Genomic DNA, 20,583 nt, shown 5'->3' on the forward strand with positions numbered 1-20,583 from the left:
GGCTCAGGCTGAGCCCCAAGATTTCAGGGGCGAGAAGGAGATAAATTGGGAGGAAAGTAGTCTGGCCAAATTTAGGAAGTTTTTGGGATTTCCAACAGAAGGCCTGGAAAAGGAAATCTTGGCTTTTTTTATCAAGATCAGAAAGAGGGAGGAAAGGATACACAGCAAACGTATGTTGGAGAAGTCGAAATTCGAAAGGGAGCTCAAGAGGCTGGAGTGTTCAATCAATTATGAGGGGGAAATTAAGAAGAACTGCCATCTTAAGGGTAGAGGGGGTCAACTAACGATTGGATAATGAATCTCAAATTATTGAGTTGGAATGTGAGGGGTGCGAATGACAGTTCTAAAAGGAAAATAATCAAGTCTTTTGTTAGAAATCAGAAAGTGGACTTGTTTTGTATCCAGGAGACCAAAATCCAATTAATGTCTGAAGGGGTGGTGAAAAGTTTAGGGGCGGGGAGATTCTTAGACTGGAGAGCTTTAGATGCTTCTGGATCGGCAAGAGGTGTTTTGATTTGCTGGGACAAAAGGTCTCTAGAAATATTGGATTGGGAGAAGGGTCAGTTCTCAATCTCCTGTAAATTCAGAAATGTTGAAAATGGGGTAGCCTGGGTGTTTACGGGAGTCTATGGTCCTTTTACCAAAGAGGATAGGGAGAGCCTGTGGGATGAATTTGGGGCAATTTGAGGAATTTGGGGAGAACCCTGGTGTGTAGGGGGTGATTTTAATATTATTCTATCCTAAGGGGAAAGAAGTAGACAAAGGAGGATTACCTTAGCTATGAGGAGGTTTGCTCAAGTTATAGATGAGCTCGAGCTTGTTGACCTCCCCCTGCAAGGAGGATCTTTTACTTAGAGTGGAGGTCTTTATAATCAAGCCTGGGCCAGGTTGGATAGATTCCTTGTGTCTCCCAGCTGGCTTGATCAGTTCAGCAATGTGATCCAGAAAAAACTGCCTCGGCCCATCTCGGATCACTTTCCTATTCTAATTGAGGGGGGTGGCATAAGAAAAGGTCCTTCACCATTTAGGTTCGAAAACATATGGCTTAAAGTGGAAGGGTTTAAAGACCTTATACGGAGCTGGTGGCAGGGGATGTCGGTCAGAGGAAGGGCTAGCTATAAGCTGGCTACAAAACTGAAGGTGATTAAACAGAATTTAAAAATCTGGAATAGGGATGTGTTTGGGAGTCTGGAAAGTAATAAGTTTGCAACTCTATAGCAAGTGGAATACTAGGATCAGGTGGAAAGTGAGAGGAGGAAATCTCCATTAAAAAAGAAGCCAAAGAGGGATATGCTAAGTGGGTAAACCTGGAGGAAATACACTAGAGACAGTTATCAAGGGAGTTATGGCTAAGGGAAGGGATAGAAACACGGGTTATTTTCATCGTATGGCAACTGCACACCGAAGGAGGAACTCCATGGATAGAATAAAAATTAATGGGATATGGTTGTCAGAGGAGCAAGAAGTAAGGACAGGGATTGTAGACGCCTTTAAACAATTGCTAACGGAAGATTCGGAGTGGAAGGCGGATATAGGGGGGCTAAACTTGAATCAGATCAGTCAACAAGAAGCGGAAATCCTGGAGTTTCCCTTCTCGGAGGATGAAGTTCATTTGGCCCTAATGGACATGAATGGGGGCAAGGCTCCAGGTCCGAATGGCTTCACCGTGGCCTTTTGGCAATGCTGTTGGGAGTTCGTGAAAGAGGAGGTTTTAGAGATGTTTAAGGAGTTCCATGAGCAAAATTCTTTTCTCAAGAGCCTTAACAACACGTTTCTGGTCCTTTTACCAAAAAAATGAGGGGTGGAGGAGCTGGGGGATTTCAGACTGATCAGTCTTTTGGAGGGGCTATACAAATTTATTGGCTAAGGTGCTGGCCAATAGGATTAAAAAAGTGATTGGAAAAGTGGTTTCCCCGGATCAGAATGCTTTCGTCATGGGTAGGCAGATTCTGGACGCCTCCTTAATTGCAAATGAGGTGATTGATTCTTGGCAAAAAATGGGAGAGAAAGGCCTAATTTGTAAATTGAATATTGAGAAAGCGTATAACAACGTTAATTGGCATTTCTTGATGAGGGTTTTGCAAAAAATGGGGTTCGGGCCTAAGTGGAGGGACTGGATGTGGAGTTGTATCTCAACTGCTAAGTTTTCAGGTCTGGTAAATGGAGTGTCTGCTGGGTTTTTCTCTAGCTCAAAGGGGTTACGTCAAGGTGACCCTCTATCCCCATACTTGTTCGTCATGGGAATGGAGGTGTTGAGTGTTCTTATTAGGAGGACTATGGAAGGGGGCTTCATTTCTGGGTGCAACATCTGGCGGGGTAGTGGGCTGGTTGCCAATATTTCTCATCTTCTCTTTGCTAATGACACAATAGTGTTTTGTAAGGCAAAGAAGGAGCACCTGACCTACTTGAGCTGAATTTTATGTTGGTTTGAAGCTGCTTTAGGGTTAAGGATTAATCTGGCTAAAAGTGAAATTATCCCAGTAGGGGAGGTGGAAGAGATCGTTGAGATGGTTGTGGAGCTTGGATGCAAGGTAGGTCAGTTACCCTCAGCCTACTTGGGGCTGCCCTTGGGGGCGCCCAATAAGGCCTCTTCCGTGTGGAATGGGGTGGAAGAGAGGGTGAGGTGGAAACTTGCCCTTTGGAAACGGCAGTATATCTCCAAAGGTGGAAGAATCACCCTCATAAAGAGTACGTTAGCTAGTATGCCTTTGTATCAATTGTCCCTGTTCCGTGTGCCTAAGATAGTGGCAAGAAGGCTAGAAAAGTTGCAAAGAGACTATTTGTGGGGAAGGGGAAATATGGAAAGAAAAGCTCACTTAGTCAATTGGGAGATGGTGTGTACGGGTAAGGAGAAAGGGGGGTTTGGCTTGAGGAAGTTAGTCCTCTTGAACAAAGCCTTGCTTTGTAAATGGGTTTGGAGATTCGCTCGGGCCAAGGACGAGCTGTGGAAGCAAGTGCTTACGACGAAATATGGGCAAGAGGAACTTGGGTGGAGGACTAAGAAGGCAAATGGGGCATTTGGCGTCGGGATTTCGAAGGAAATTCTGAAGGAATCTGATTGGTGCTGGGATAATATGGCTTTCAATGTGGGAAAAGGCACCAAAATTAGATTCTGGACTGATCCTTGGTGTGGGGGTGTACAGTTGTCCCTAAGGTTCCCTCAACTCTATGTCATGGCTACACATAGGAACGCCACAGTGGGAGAAATGTGGGACCAAAATTCTGGTCAAGGAGGCTGGAATTTAAGGTTTTTTAGAGACTTCAATGAATGGGAGTTGGACTTGGTAGGTGAATTACTCCAAGCCTTAAGGGGTCAAAGGATTACATTGGAGGAAGACTCGGTCTTTTGAAAAGGAGGAAAAAACGGACAGTTTGGTGTTAAGAATGCGTACAGCTTACTGATCAGCCCCATTGTCTCCGTTTTCCCCAAAAATGGCATTTGGGTGGATAGAGTTCCAACTAAACTAGCGTTCTTTGCGTGGGAAGCCGCTTGGGGGAAGGTTTTTACCCTTGATAGACTTCAAAAAGAAGGTGGTAGTTTCCTAATCGATGCTTTTTATGTGGTAGCGAAGAGGAAAATGTAAATCATTTGCTCATTCATTGTACAGTGGCCAGAGTGTTATGGGAGATTGTCCTTGGATTGTTTGGTGCCCAGTGGGTTTTCCATAAACTGTAAAGGAGGTTCTACTTAGCTGGAAGGGCTCGTTTGTGGGTAAAAAGAGGAAAAAAATATGGAGATCCATTCTGTTATTTATTTTTTGAACGGTTTGGAAGGAGAGGAATAGATTAGCTTTTAGGGATGGGGGAGTTAGCTATTCAGAAACTTAAGAATTCTTTTATTTGTAATGTGTGGGGCTGGTCAAAATTGTATAGTGGAGCGGAGCCGCGCTCCCTTATAGGATTCTTGGAGTGGTTAGCCTCCATTTAAGGGTTGGTGAGTTTTTTGTCCTTTTTTGGTTGTGAGGCCTTTGCCGCCTTGTATACTCCCTGTATGCTATGCGGCTTTTTTGCCTTGTGTTAATATATTTCGTGTTTACTTATCAAAAAAAAAAAATAGTTCAGTTATGAGCAAGGTTGCAGCATCTATATTGCAAAAGCATAAGAACCAACCAAATGATGGGCTGTACTCAAGATAATATGATCCTAGGAAGGTAAGGAGTCATCATCTAATGGTACTCACTAATGGTACTCATTTCATAGATCAAGTTTACAACAATTCTGCTTGATTGATAAAGTTCTCACTAACTGTTTACACCTTCACAGCTTTTGTAATTCCATACACTTTGCATCCTAAGGACAAGATTCATGAAAAAAGAAAAGAACAGCCAAGGTAGATTTTCAAAATTAAAGAAAATAATGGAGAGGTTATAATATCTATTGCAAACGAGATCTTATCACTGTAAAACAGAAGTATAATATGTATAAATCAAACCAGGAACCTATGCCCCTAAGGCCAGGCCTGAATAGCAGGGGTTAAGGTGGGGATAGGAAAGGTTCTAGATTCAATTTCATGTACCAAAAAAAATTAACTATAAAAGTAAATTAATTAATTCAAAAATCCAAACCAGAAGTTTGATAATTACATGTATTAATTTCTTAATTTACTTAAAACAGAAAACAGAAATAATTAAAAAAAAAAAAAAAGAGGACAAGCCGTACAACTGTAGAAATGAACCTGAAAATATTCAATGTTACAATGAAGTTGTAAGACAATCAGAAATATGAATACAAGCTCCAAGAAATTCAAAAGTCCCTACTTGTTTTAATAATCATTACACAAAAGGATAAAAAAAGAGGGTGTGGGAGAGTGGGAGAAGGAAAGGCTAGGAAGAGGAGAAGATTCTAAAGTTTTCCACTGTTTATGAATGAAAGTGGAGGAAATTTGAAGAGGGAAACACCTGGATTTTATAAAACACTTATGCCTTGTGCTAAAAATATTACACCACATTATGATTTTAATAAAAAATGCTTGCCAGATTACCTTCAAAAATTTCTCGAGTCCAACATATTCTGAGAGGAAAATTTTAGTGGACCAGTAGGAGATGTTAAAACCTTATGTCTGTTTCACTTATCTCCTCTGCTCATTTGCAGAACAAACAGCGGACACACAGGAAATTTAGAAATCTTCATAAACTTTCCTTCTAACCCAACAAACAAGGGTGAGTTTCTCATTTGGGACACAGAAAATAATTATCCAATCAATGTGCCATTGCAAGTAACCAAAACTTCTAGGAAGAAAACAAAGGCCCTCACAAGTGAGGTTTCATTCAACATTCAAAAATTACAGGACATATGCTCCACTGAAACTATAGTTGGACAGAGATTAAGGGTAGAGATTGGCTCCAATGAAATCCAAGAATGGTTGGTCAACTTAGTTCAGTGTTGATTCCATATAAACATCAAGCAAGTTATAGGCTGAGAAGATGAGAACTAACTTCAGTCCCAGATTGGTAGAAGACAACTCATGTAAACCAACCGAAGAAGCAAGCCCAAACATTTTTTTTATGGGCAATCACTAATCAGAACTATAATATATTAACAGTGCCAAGAAAAGGGGCACACCAAAGTACACACAACGTATACAATAGGCGCCAACAGGCAAGCATAAAGAAGAGAAACAAAACCAGCGCCCTTCCCCCAATTGAAGGCTCAGCCAATCAACAAAGCCTACCACAGTTAATAAATGATCATCTATGCACGCTCTAACCATTCCACAAAATCACATAAGGGTGTCTAACTGCATTGTGCGTATCTATCAAAAAAACTGCATTGTGCGAGTGGTATGTATCATTGCAAGACACTGGAGAGTAAATCAAACAAAATTTTAAAAATAAAATAAAACAAGAGGTTACAAACACCAAACTATTAGCACCTACACCTCTAACCCTCACCCCAGTTTGGGTGCATCAAAAGTTATATAGAAACTAGATTGATTCTGCCCTCTGGTTGAAAATATGAGTTCTGTTTTATAAACACTGAAGTATTAGAATCTACACCTCCTACCCTCACCCCAGTTTGGGTGGGTTGAAAATTATAGAAACTACGTTGATTCTGCCCCCTGGGTTGACAAAATGAGAATCTAACTGTTGTTGGTTCAGCTCCCATTTGATGCCAAACCAACCCAATCTAAACCAAGTTACATGTGGCATACCAGGGGAATGCACCTATAGTCACTGGCAAAGCCAGCTAAGGACTAGGAGGGGCACATGCCCAACCCCCCCCCCCCCCCCCCCCCCCCCAGGTTTTGAACCCTTGACCTTATGCTTAAAGGGAAAGACTGCTTTCCACTATATATACCAATTGTCCCTCCCTTTTTTGCCCCCCCCTGAAATAATTCCTCTATTTATGCCCCTCCTGGAGCACATTCCTAGCTCCACCACTGCCTATAGTGTTAAAGGACCATGGAAAATGCAAACAAAATTCCCATGCTACAAATCTGGGTTTACCCACTCAAATTTAAGGGTAATATTAGAAAACTGTATAAGTTTTTGAAATATCCATCCAAAAGTTTCTCTTGGTTTCAAAAATATGCTTAACCTCCCATTATAGCATAATACCATTTACTACTCATCATTCAATTGCCACAACAGAAATCTGTTCATTTTACACTGTAGAAGAAAAGGTATTTTACCTCTTACATAACATTGAAGTCAATGGTACACTGTATTGTAACTGCTTAAAAGGAGCAATTTTATGATGAGAGGTAAACCATGGCATATCAATCTCAGAACCAAACAAGCAACAGTGATGCTTTAAGAAATCTAAGTTGAAATATTCCAATAGCTATCCTAGTGCAGTAAGTTTCCATTGACAGCTGGGAAGTCCAACAAGACTTCTTCAGTGAGATACCAAATATCCACGAAATAGGATAAAAGAATTTAGCTAAGAAAAAAAATTTACAGACATGCCACAATTAAAAAAAATCCTAACCTGTACTCAAACTCCAGAGAACTTGAAAGGACCAAAGACCCATCAATCTAGGTCCATTCCTAATTAAAATGTCTGAAAATCAAAATCCTAATCCATCCTCAAACTTCAATAAACTTGAAAGGATCAAAAGAGCCTTGAATTTAAGTCTATTCCTAATCATTACATAAAGTTATCTGTACAATGTCCAAATACTTACTGGATGTAAAAATTCATGATAGGTGATGTCAAATAGGCTTGAGGAGCAAGGCAAGCTATGTCTGAGTACAAAATTTCAACAGATTCTGGATCTTCCCTGCATCCATAGATAAGCAAAAACAAGTATATAATGGTTTAAAAATATTCTAACACAATGCCATTGAAGAACATCATTGTACATTGTCTTCAGGATGCCATACCTTGAAGGATAGTAGATCTTAGTCTCTTTCATACTGAAAAGAAAAAATGTTAGAAACAAATTATTACCGAACCCACCACATATTTGCTAGCTGAGACACTGAAGCAAAGAACCAACAAAACCACCATACAAAGTTCCATTTACCGTTCTGTTATTTTGGTTGCTTGCTGATTTGTTTCTATAAGCTGAGGTTCCTCCTCATCTAGAAGAACTACAGTCTGTCCCTGTTTGAATCATGATAGCACCACATTGGTCAACGAAAATTGAAGACTTGTGCTGGAAAACAGAATAGATTTTCCCTTACTGACATGGAAAAATTCTGGTACATCCCAAGTACACGACAAATTTTACCTACCGCATCACATGGTCAAGGTCCCTATTTTCCTTCTTTTATATCTTCTTTTTTATAGGTAAATTTTTGTTCCCATTGGGACCTGAACATGGAACCTCCCACAAACCATCCCCATCCCTTTACCACTTAAGCCAGGCCTCAAGGGCATTTTCCTTCTTTTATATCTTTGATTTCATTTACTAGAATTTAGGTTTAGAAATCAAGGATACAAGATTAGGGCTGGGTTTGTGGAAAATCATCTCTTCTGCATACATGTTCAAACTTCAGACATCTTCTAATGATGTCAAAAATACCACAACAAATTGAAAATTTAAGTTCCTAAATCCAATCAACAGTGTGAAAATTTCTTCAAAATATGTTGATTTTTGTGTAAAATTTAAACTAATTCTTACTTTCCACAAGGAAGAATTCAGTCTGTATTCAATGAAACCACATTTAAACTTTAGGTTTTCATTTGTTATGATGATCACAACTCAGTGCAGTTACTGCAACGACCAAAACATAACAGCTTATTTATCTATTTTTTTATTAGAAATAAACAACACATTTAGCATTTCCTTCTAGTATATTAACTATGTGCATTGATGTTTATGGTCAAAGGTCTCAAAACATAAATATTGTCAAGCAGAACACTAGGCACACCTGCAATATGCAAACGGACACTAAGTGTTTGGATTTCTGCTGCACGTAGAGTTCGGAGAAGGCATTCTTCAGGGAATAGAGAGTAGATCATACAAAGCCCAGCTGAGGGAGGAGAAGTATCTTCAACTCTCAATTTTCTCCGACGATATGAGGCAGTATTTCACCATCTTTCTCAAAGGTTTTGACGTTTTGGTTTGGGCTGTCATCACAGTCAAGCCCAGAAATCTTGGTTTCTCAGAGGTCAAGATGAAACACAATGAGTCTAAAACTCCTTGCAATTTAAGGTACAATTTGGCACTCTATCTCATCCTAAGCAGAGATGATCAAAGATGGGCCTTAGGTTCAAAACCTAGAGTGATAAACAAGGGAGATGCTAAGCCTTTCTTCAAATGTGAATGCAACTTCATGGAGGTTAAAAAACAGGAATTATGTTCCAGGTGGTTAGTTTTATGGCCTGCATCATTAAGCTCAGCATTGGGGAGGATAAGGAGGATCCTCCTCGGTTAACCTCAGCATTGTAGGTTGTCAAGACGAGGTTCCTCCTGGGTTAAATCTCTCGTAGGAGCACTTTCTCTTAGAAAATCTTTTCCCTTTCCAGTTTTTTTGGTTTAGGTACCATGCATCCTATATGAGGTGCGTACAGGAAGCCAGCTAAGGTCAGATTCTCACATTAATCAATTGATAAGAGAAAGGAGTATCCTAATTAATTAATGTTGCTTTGGTCAAAATGGTGAGAAGTCTATCAGCAGATATCCTGCTTTTGTTGACAAGGCAAGAGGTCTATGGGCTTTGCTTTTCTACTTCCTTCAAATGTTATGGGTTTTTGACTTGTGCATAAAGGATTCTTTTGTCAACTGGCATGTTAGCTTTGAAAAGGAACAGGAAGATGGAAGTTTGGAATGCTACACCCTGCCTTACCAGTGTTGTTACATCTGGAGGAGCATAATTGAAAGATCTTTTAAAGGGTGAAGCTGTTTGTGTTAAATTACTGGTAAGATGACTTTCTTACCACTTGGACGACCCACATTCACACCCCAACCTCTTACCACCAGAGTGGGGCTCAAGGTTGTTGTCAAGGCTCCACAAAGCCTCCTGTTTTTTTTTTTTTTTTTTTTTTTTTTTGGCTTTGTTGCCTTCAGGTGTTCCTTGTATTCATCTATTTGGTGGTTTTTTCTATAGCTTTACTTTAAACAAAGATGTCATAGTGGCAAATTATTGTTACAAAGAAGGTATGCAAGGGCATTGGAATCAAGGTTTATCAGAAAATTTCATGATTGGGAATTTGAAATTGTGGAATCATTTTTGTCTTACATTCAGAATCTGACTGTGCAGGAAGCTATGGAGGATAAGATAGCATAGAGGTATGCTAAGAAAGATGAAAGATACTCCCTGATTATAACGCTCCGATGCTCAGGTCTTAGAAACGATTTTCCACATAGATGGGTTCAGAGATCACTTGTCCTTCCAAAAGCTGGGTTTTAGTTTGGAAACAGCTTTGGAGAAGATTCTTACTTTGGAAGCAGCTGGGTTTTTGTCCTTCAGAGATCAATTGATTCCTCAGTCTCCATAGAGAAAACATCTATTCGCCAACGGCCACCCTCTCCTCTGGAGTTTAATCCAACGTCAACACCTTTCCCAAGCTAGGGAAGCTCACTTTATACAAGACCCATGAATGCCAAAATGAACCCATTGAGAAGAGGATTGATCTCCAAAATAGAATAAAGAGATTTGACAACAAAAATTTCATTCTTCAAATTCTTCCAAATTGCATTTTTGTCTGATAGGTAAAGCAATTGCATTAAAAGCACCAAAAAAAGCACTTAAGTATACACGATGCATACAAGGCGAAAAAAAAAAGGAGGGATACATAGAAACAACACCCTTGCTTCACTTTCACCCTAATCAATCTATGAAGTCAAATAAAGACAATGAGCTAGACCCTAAATGTACCCTGACCCACTCCAAAACATGTGCATAAAGGAGTGTAAAATAGCATGATTCGTCAATTCAAAATCTTCAAAGGCTCTTTGGTTTCTCTCCTTCCATAAGGTCCAAAGTAAGCACAAAGGAGTTGCTTTCCAAGCCTTCGTTCTTTTCTTCCCAACAAAGGGACCCCGCCAACTAATGAGGCCATCCTTGATTGAGAGAGGTATTACCCATTGTACATCAAAAAGTGCAAAAAAAAGATGTCACATCAAGATTGCCTTAGAGCAATGAAGGAGAATATGGTTTGTCAACTCCTCTTCACCCTTAAACAAATAAAATTTGCTTGGAAGACACCAACCCCTCCTTTTTAGCTAATTTAGAGTTAGAATTTTTTCTCAAACTACTTCCCAAGCAAAAAAACTAACTCTCATCGGCACTCATGGATTCCACACAATGCTTGTGACGAATCCTTTTAGGAAGCAACCTACTAAGGAGTATAATGATTTAACCGAAAAGGTGCCTCTTGTTGACAACCGCCAAACTATAACATCCTCAACGCCTCCTCTAATCACTTGCCCTTGCAATCTTCTAAGCAACTCTTCCACCTCTCACAATTCTCAATCATTTATCTATCTTGTGAACACTGGATTCCAAAAACCCACTTCCCTAACCTGTTCCCACATCTAATCCACCCAAGCTTTTTCATCAATGGCTATTGAAAACAACTATGGAAAAGCTACAACCATGGGCCCCTCCCACACCAACTATCCTTCCAAAACCTCACCCTCCTACCATTTCCCACCCTAAAACCAAGCTTTTTATTAAACCCCTTCCACCCACTCTGAATCACCTTCCAAGGTCCACCCCATAGCCTTCCTTCGAAGTTCTAGAACACCATCCCCCCTCTTCCTCTCCATACTTCCCTACAATCACATGTTTCCAAAAGGGCTCATTCTCATAAGCAAATCTCCAACACCACTTCCCGAGAAGGGCCCTATTCAGATAAGACAACTTTCTAACACCTAGACCCCCTTCCTTTTTATCTAAGCCAACAATTGACCATTTCACAAGGTGAGGCCTTCTTTAGAGCTCTCCTACCTCCTAGGAAGTCCCTTTGGAGCTTTTCCAATCTAAGACTCACCTTGCAAGGGATTACAAATAAATACATGTAATATATTGGTAAACTATATAAAGTGTTCTTTAATAAAGTCAATCTCCCTCCTTTTGACAAGTACTGCCTCTTCCACAAATTCTATAGGCCCAAAACTTTCAAATAACACATGTTCCAGAATACATGAATGAAAGCATAATGATGACATAAAGAATTGCATTTAAAAAATGAAAGAAATATAGGTAGACAGAAGAAAAGAGAGAGGAACAGAAGAGGGAGGAAAAAAAGAACATACCTTCCTCTGCCTGGAATCATTTGAAGGAAGGACTTGAGAAGCACTCCTCCTAGGGAAAGAAAATTAAATACAAGGAATGCATTCATTCAGGCCAATCAAATACAAGAAGAGCCTTTTTAAAGTATCCTAATATCCCACAGGTCAAGAAAAAGGACCTTTGAACTAAATGATATACATCTAAAATGCTAACAATGATATGGATGGGTGGGAACCTTGGACAAACCTTGCACCAATGGAAAATCCCTCCTATCCCTATCCATCCATCTCAGACACACACAGAAGCATTAGATATAGATTCAAAAGAAAAAGGAAACAATAAAAAATAGAAACAAAAAAGAAGGAGAGCAGCAGACGAAGGAGAAAACAAGAGTAATTTTCTATTTTACGACAACCATCTCACAACAGATGGCTGTCCACCAGCCAACCATGAAACAAAGGCTTTGCTAGCAATCAATTGAGTTTTCATCAAGGTTGAAGAAGTAAGTTCACCATATTTTACTTATCAGTCTGAAGAATCCTTAAGAAACCTCCTTTTTTTCAGGCTCTTTCAGTGTTTAAATGACAAATTAAATAAAAATTTAGATTTTCAATTATGATGCACCAACAATATTACTGGGAAGAAAAGAACTCTAAGGATGCCATGCTGCTATCTATTCATACAGTAAGGCAACAATTACTCTGTCTGACTGACTCATAAGCTTTACCCCTTTAAGAGAGTCAAGTAACTCTGCAATCATATGCACAGCTGCAATGGAGAATAACCAAACAGTATGCAAATTATTAGGTGATTTTTTATCAAACTGAAACATAAGCATTGAAAACTTTACCCTTAAAAATTGTAACTACTGAATTAACAATAGTGTAAGTATCATTTGAAATTTGAATGCTAAATGTAATTCCATTGTTTGATAAGTAAAAAAATTGAAGTCCAAACCCTGTCACTCTAAAAATTTTGTCCTTATACTCTTCTCTTTTCATTATAATTATTTTTTTATAGGCAAAGATCAATTATATTAACATCGCCTAACAAAAGGGTGCACAAAAGCACATTATTATTATTATTATTATTATTATTGTATTAGTATTATTATTTTGAGAGGTAAAGTAGCATAATATGCATTGAAGAGCATGATGGGGATTAACCTCAAGATGTATTCAAGAGAAGGATGAAAAGGACAATTTTGCTGATTTAGGTTCTTTAGAGCCATATTTCTACAGTTTTGATCTCTAATAGTCTCTTTTCTTAAAAGTTTCTATTAAAGTCATCTTTAAAATCTAGAAAGACTTATTTATTAGAAAATCTTATTACAAGAAGATTTCATAAATTTCTAAGTTCTCTAATTCTAAAAAGAAATGCCAGTTTCTTTCCAATTCCATTATATGAAAGATTTATGAGTGCTCTGAGAAAATTATTGACCGACAATAAGATATTATATAGGTCAGGTTTCTTTTTCATAGTTTTATTGAATTTTTAGGGTTTTTCTAAAACCTATAAATAATGCTAAGTGCTGCAAAATGAAACTATGATGAATGGTACCAATTTTTGTACATACCTTACAATTTTCGATTGTGAGATTCCATTGTCTCTCTTTATGTTAGACTCCTAGAAGGTGATGAGACTCCTAAAGTTTTCCTATCTTTTCTATACCTATCTTCTTTTTCTTTTTCCCACTACACAATCTTAATTATTTGTCCCTCTCCTTAGATATGGGGAAAAAGGAAAAAAAAAAAAGGCCTAGCTCACCTTATTTGATTGTAGGCAACCACCCTAGATTAGTCCGACATCAAGGTGCCTAATCAAAAAGGGGGCACACCCTAGTATACAAGAAGTAACAAGGCACAACAAGGTCAAAGAAACAAAGAACATAAAACACCATCGAAAATCACTCTCAGCATACACCATCTACAATATCGAGTAAGGAATAGTCCATTCCACCCCTTAGCAGCTCAAAGAAGAAAGTAAACTTTAAAACTAGGCCTTTTACCACCAAATTGCAATCTGAACCTTCAAATTTTCTTTCATTCTTATCTTTCCAAGAAGTCCAGAATAAGCATATAATGTTCATCTTCTACACAATTTTCCTACATGGACCCACAAAACTCCCATACCATGCCCTAAGGACTTCAAAGGAAGGACTGCAACCACCTCAAACCAAAAGAAGGAAAAAAAAATTACCAAAGACCAAAGATTGGACAACCCAATCATAATGGATGAAAATACAGTGAGCCAACTCTTCTTGTTGGTTGCATAGACAGCACTTGGTTACTGAAGTCAAACCTCTTCCCATTAGATGATCAATCATAAAACTTTTCCTCAAGCCACACTAACCTTGCATGGCACCTTAAAAGCCTAATCCTCTCAAGCTGGAAGAGATATATTCTTTCAGGACACAAATACTAGTAAAAGGACCTAATTGAGAATATCCCCTTCCTGAAGGCCTTTTTTTTTTTGATAAGTCCCCTTCCTGGAGGCCTTCTACACCAACATATGGATAAAGTTGACTTGAATGGATACTAAACTCAAACAAAGCAAAAAACTCCTCCACCACCTCCAACTCCCAATTGAACAAGCTCTTCCTAAATGTTGGATTCTGACAAGCCCTAGTCCCTACCTTTGCATGCTAATAGTCGACCACCTAAGCTTCTCTATGAATGGCTAAAGTAAACAAAGCTTGAAAGATATCCTTCAAAGTTGATTCCCCACACAATGCATCCATACAAAATTTTGTGGCCAACAGAAATGCTAGTTGTTATGCAAGAAATTCCCAATCTCTGCAAATGGCTTCCTAGAGGCTACAACCATAAGCCTCCTTACACCAACCTTCTTACAACATTCTTTAAATGATATTTAGCAATATTATATTAACAAATACCCAACAACACAAAAAATTCATACAAACAATTTTCTTCAAATAGTTAAATTGTATTAATTTGATAGAAAGCTCATGCTTTTGTTTTTATAATGAGATTCTAAAACTAAAAGTTATATCACATGCTTGCCTCTATATCATTGAAGTGTTCGCATTGAATTTAAAATAATAAAATATATATGAGAATACTAATTTTGGAGTTTGGGTATAGTAGGAGAACCAAATTTCTTCATACACATAAAAGATACATACTCAAAAGGCAAAATCAAAATTCAGTAATAAAAATCGTAAAAACACTAGCAAACTATCTAAGTTTTGTGTAGATTCTTTAATGAAAAGGTGAAAAACTGAAATACTCATATCCTTTAGAACCATCTTATGCAAATAAATCCTAAAACATTCAACCAGACAATTTTTTTGGCATGAAATTCAAATATTGTTATTGCCAAGTTAACAGGATAAAGGTGAAATAGAATTTAATTTGAAAGGTAGAAATGAAATTTAAAGTTATAAAAGTTTAAAAACCATTGATATCTCCTACTCAATAGACTAATTGGTTTTTTAGTAGGATTCAATCTTAAGTGGTAAATCTGCTTTGTTATTTAACAAGCCATATCAGTGCAACCACTTAAATTCCTTGACCTTTCAATAAATAACTTTATATACAATACCTTACATACATATACATATAGAAAACCACACCAATATGCAAATCAGATGCACCAGAAATCGCATGCAGGTCATGAACCCAACAGCAAATAGATAATAATGAACAGAAAAGCAAATAAAACAGTGAGACAACATGTGCAACACAAAACATTTTGTCTAGCAATGAACCCGAATATAATGCAGCAACTTTTCCCTGAAAGAGGGGAGGTGGGGTTGCACAGGAGTAGAAAACACCTACTTCTTGGGGGAACAGACTGGCAAGTTTTCGCTCAAGTGGCGAAGAGAACAAGTGGAAGCAGCTCTACCCTTCCGGTCACCATTTGAACAAATATTTTTATCTCTATCAAGAGAAATACTACTAGAGGATTGAATAGATGCTTCTCTTAAAGATTGTCGAGTCCTTTGTCTCCCCCTATGCGAATGTTGTCCATTCATTTTCATTTTCCGGCGGTCACAACGTCGTAATTGCAGTAGTTCCTTGTCAAATGCATCAACAGTCCTACAATCTGCCTCCTAAATAAATAAATAATATATAGAAGCACTTAAGTTGCTTAGATGAAGTTGTTGAATAAAAATTATAAAGTAAATATAGTATGCCACCATACATTTTCATCCATCATTCTGCGAAGATGTGAAGCAAATGAGGACTGTGGATGAGCTTGAGATGATGGAGTCACTTGCCTAGAGCCTTCAGATGCACCTACAGAACACATTAGGCTCCATAAACAAATGACCTCTAAAACAAGTTTTGTGGACTAGAGTACTAGCCAATAGAAATATCATTCTTATAAACATTACTTATGCTTCAAGGATAGTATATTGTCAATTCGTAAGGGTGCCATGTACTGTCTACCAATTCTTCTATTTCGTGTACCTCAAGCTCTCTTTTCACATATTGGGAAAGAGAGAATAGCATGTACTGTTTTTCAATTGTTCCATATCATGTACCACAAGTTCTCTTTCACACATAGTGAAAGAGAGAGAGAGAACATATGCACAATAAAACATGTTTACACATATCACAGAAGTTTCAGGTTCCAATGGTACAGAATCAATATAACAAAACAGAAATCGTGAGGATGTATAATTACAATTATATATTTTAATGGATATGTTCTAACTTTCCAAGTTCATTTGATGATCAGCTCCCCTCCCCTCACCAAAAACCCCAGAAGTTCCACCAAAAAAAAAAGGGGGAAAAAAAAATTATGGGGAAAGAAAGAAAACTGAAAAAGGAACATACTATTAATTTTAAAAATAACATGAGGACAGACAAAATACAAATGATTTAAGATTTAGACAAAATACAAATGATTTTGTATTTTAAGCACTGCAAATATATATATATATATATATATATATATATATATATATATATATATATATATATATATATGTAGAATTATAGGAAGATTTAATTTGATGATCTGTCAGCAATGTTAGGGGCGAAGATTGAGGTAGTTTTGATTTTTTTTAGGTAAGTTGTAAATATCCCTAAAATAGATGAGTATTATCATCTATATATATAGAGGGGAATGCAATCAGTATTTAATACAGTGGAATGTTGAGTTTTTTTTTTTCCTTTCACATCGATATGGTATCAGAGCATTCTCTGAACCCTAATTCCCTCATATGACCAAATACAGCAAACGTGATTCAACTGCCAACGTTTCCTAAATCACCTCCAATCAGGAAGCCATGGCTTCCAGCAACAGTAGTGCAGATAGTAACCTCATGCCCATTACAGGACACAAACTGAATGGGAACAACTATCTCTAATGGTCCTATTCCGTAATGATGTTCATATGCGGAAAGGGCAAAGATGATTATCTCAATGGAGTTGCTGCCAAACCGAACAAGACAAATGAAAAGTTCAAAGTCTGGAATGCTAGCAACAGTAGTGCAGATAGTAACCTCATGCCCATTACAGGACACAAACTGAATGGGAACAACTATCTCCAATGGTCTCATTCCGTAATGATGTTCATATGCGGAAAGGGCAAAGACGATTATCTCAATGGAGTTGTTGCCAAACCTAACAAGACAAATGAAAAGTTCAAAGTCTGGAATGCTGAAAATAATATGGTCATGTCATGGCTCATTAATTCCATGACAAATGACATTGGAGAAAATTTTCTTCTCTATGGAACAGCAAAGGAGATTTGGGACGCTGCCAAGGAAACATATTCTAACAATGAGAATACGTCGGAATTGTTCGAGGTGGAGAGTGTTCTCCATGACTTCCGCCAAGGAGAGTTAACGGTGACTCAGTACTTCAACACACTCAATCGCTACTGGCAGCAGCTGGACTTGTTTGAGGAGCACAATTGGAGCTGTCCGGGTGATGGAATCAGGTACAAACAAATTATCGAACGGAAAACAATATACAAATTTCTGATTGGATTAAATAAGAATCTTGATGAAGTACGAGAAAGAATCTTAGGATCCAAACCACTACTAAATATCCGGGAAGCATTTTCAAAAGTTCAGAGAGAGGAAAGTCGAAAGAAGATCATGATGGGCTCTCAAGATTCTGTGACAAATCCTGAGAGCTCAGCCCTCGCAGTTAGAGGAAATCCATCCAACAACAATGATCACAGGCCAAAGAAAGGGCGACCATGGTGTGATCATTGCCGACGTCCTGGTCACACCAAGGACACCTGTTGGAAGATTCACGGCAAACCTGTAGACTGGAAGCCTTCCCGGTTTGCCAATGACAAAGAAGGACGGGGCAACCTTGTCTCCATGGATGAAAAACCATCACCTGAACCCACTCCTTTCAGCAAGGAACAGATAGAAGTCTTACAGAAATTGTTCAGCCAATCCTTGCCTGCACCTGCCCCCACTATGGTTGGTACTAGTTCCTTGGCACAAATTTTGAGTGCTCTAAATGTTAAAAAGGAGAAGCTAAGTCCACGGATTATAGACTCAGGAGCATCTAATCATATGACTGGAGATGAGAAGCTTTTTTCCACTTACAATCCATGCTATAAAAATTTAACTGTGAGAATAGCCGATGGTTCACTCTCAAAGGTGGCTGGTACAGGTTCTGTTAGAGTTTCAAAGAACATCACTCTTGATTCAGTTCTCCTTGTGCCAAAATTAAATTGCAATTTACTGTCCATTAGTAAACTCACTCGGGATCTCAACTGTGTTACTAAATTTGGCTCAAATCTATGTGAATTTCAAGTCTTGGACTCGGGGAAGACGATTGGCAGTGCTAAGATGTGTTCAGGGCTCTATCTTCTAGAGGTTAATGATCCTTCTCAAGGAGCAACTCATCATTCTGATTGTTCAGTGTCCAGTAGTCTTATTTCTTTGTCTGTGAGTCAGTCTAATAATGATAGTGCAATTATGTTGAGGCACTATAGGTTAGGTCATCCAAATTTCTTGTATCTTGAGAAGTTGTTTCCTTCATTATTCCATAATAAAAATCCAAATGAGTTTCAATGTGAGATTTGTCAATTTTCTAAACATATTCGTAATTCTTATCCTAACCGATCCTACAAAGCATCTCAACCTTTTTCCATGATTCACAGTGATGTATGGGGTCCTTCTAGGATCAAAAATGTTATTGGTTCTCGCTGGTTCATTTCATTTATTGATGATCACACTAGACTCACATGGGTATTCCTCATGAAAGAAAAATCAAAGGCAAACCAGATTTTCAAAACCTTCAACACCATGATCCAAACACAATTCCAAGCAAAAATCCAAATTCTGAAAACTGACAATGCCAAAGAGTATTTCAACTCCATTCTTAATGATTATCTCTTGAGTCATGGTATAGTTACCAAAGTTCTTGTGTCAACACTCCTCAGCAAAATGGTATTGCCGAAAGAAAAAAACCGGCATCTTCTTGATGTTGCTCGCTCCCTAATGTTCTCTACCCATGTACCAAAATTTTTCTGGGGTGAAGCCATCCTCACTGCCGCCTATCTCATAAATAGGATGCCATCTCGTATTCTTGACTTCCAGACTCCCTGTCAAATTCTTCTTCAGTCCTTTCCCAATACTTGTCTCATCTCCACAATCCCATTCAAAGTTTTCAGGTGCTCAGCTTTTGTCCATGTCCATCAACAACATAGGGACAAACTTGATCCTAGAGCTCTTAAATGTATTTTCCTTGGGTACTCTCCAACTCAAAAAGGATATAAGTGCTACTCACCGGTCACTAAACAGTTCTATCACTCCATGGATGTCACCTTCTTTGAGCAACAACCTTATTTCTCCAAATCTGATATTCAGGGGGAGACTAATTTTATCCAGGAATACCAGCTTTGGGATATTGAAGAATCATCTCATTTCTCTCCTAATTCTGACCCACCTTGCCCATCACTAAATCATGAATCCATTCCTCCTCAAAATCTCTTCCTTGAGTCTCCTTACTTCCTAGAATCTCCTTCTCAAGATCAAACCAACAATCCGCCTACTAATCCACCTCCTCAAAATCTGGACACTATTCAATCAACAAAGAATGATGAGTCGATTACCTACTCAAGAAGGAGAAAGAACCAAAAGGAGATGGAACAACAAGCATCTCTTGAGCAACCCCAAAAGTCTGACCCAAGTTCTAGATCAAGTGAAGATCCATCAGGTAACTATAATCCCGAAACTAATGATGATAGTGACTTTCCTATTGCTGTGAGAAAAGGTGTAAGATCATGCACAAAACACCCTATATACATTTGTGTCATATGAAGGACTGTCACCGAAGTTCAAAACATTTGTTGCCAACCTCGACAATATCCAGGTTCCTAATAATATACAAGAAGCTCTCGGCTCACCTGAATGGAAATTAGCAGTGTATGAAGAAATTCATGCACTAGAAAAAAATGGAACCTAGGAAATCTCAGAATTACCAATCGGAAAACGCCCAATAGGCTGCAAATGGATCTTCATAATCAAATATAATGAAGATGGGAGTGTTAATCGATTCAAGGCACAGCTAGTTGCAAAGGGATTCTCCCAATCATACGGAATTGACTATGAGGAGACATTTGCCCCTATAGCCAAGTTAAACACAATTCGGGTTATACTATCTTTGGCTGCAAACCTTGACTGGCCTCTCCACCAACTAGATGTCAAGAATGAATTCCTAAATGGGGACCTAGCTGAAGAAGTTTACATGGAAATTCCTCCAGGATTTGAGACACAAACTACATGCAACAAAGTTTGTAAACTTAGGAGATCTCTATATGCGCTCAAGCAATCTCCAAGAGCCTGGTTTGAAAGATTCACAAAGGTACTTAAGAAACATGGCTACTCCCAATGTCAAACGGACCATACTCTATTTGTTAAACACTCTCCTGCAGGAAAGCTTGTTGTCCTCATTGTATATGTGGATGACATAATTCTAACGGGAGATTATGAAGAGGAAATCCACACCATCAA

The 20,583-nt window shown here is 38.3% G+C and overlaps 1 protein-coding gene across 4 annotated transcripts in view; it reads right to left on the reverse strand.

The window, feature by feature from the left end:
- LOC117911205 (ubiquitin-like-specific protease 1D) overlaps positions 1–20,583 on the reverse strand; it is a 48,080-nt gene that overhangs the window by 19,002 nt on the left and 8,495 nt on the right. For all 4 annotated transcript variants that reach the window (XM_034825462.1, XM_034825472.1, XM_034825489.1 and 1 more), the window contains exons 3-8: positions 15,795–15,889; positions 15,428–15,702; positions 11,651–11,699; positions 7,469–7,548; positions 7,326–7,358; positions 7,127–7,222 (exon numbers count right to left, since the gene is read on the reverse strand). In XM_034825462.1, the coding sequence (XP_034681353.1) occupies positions 7,127–7,222; positions 7,326–7,358; positions 7,469–7,548; positions 11,651–11,699; positions 15,428–15,702; positions 15,795–15,889 (628 nt within the window). The remainder of the gene's footprint in view (positions 1–7,126; positions 7,223–7,325; positions 7,359–7,468; positions 7,549–11,650; positions 11,700–15,427; positions 15,703–15,794; positions 15,890–20,583) is intronic.

Source organism: Vitis riparia, chromosome 1 (genome assembly GCF_004353265.1).
Source record: "Vitis riparia cultivar Riparia Gloire de Montpellier isolate 1030 chromosome 1, EGFV_Vit.rip_1.0, whole genome shotgun sequence".
NCBI lineage: Eukaryota > Viridiplantae > Streptophyta > Magnoliopsida > Vitales > Vitaceae > Vitis > Vitis riparia.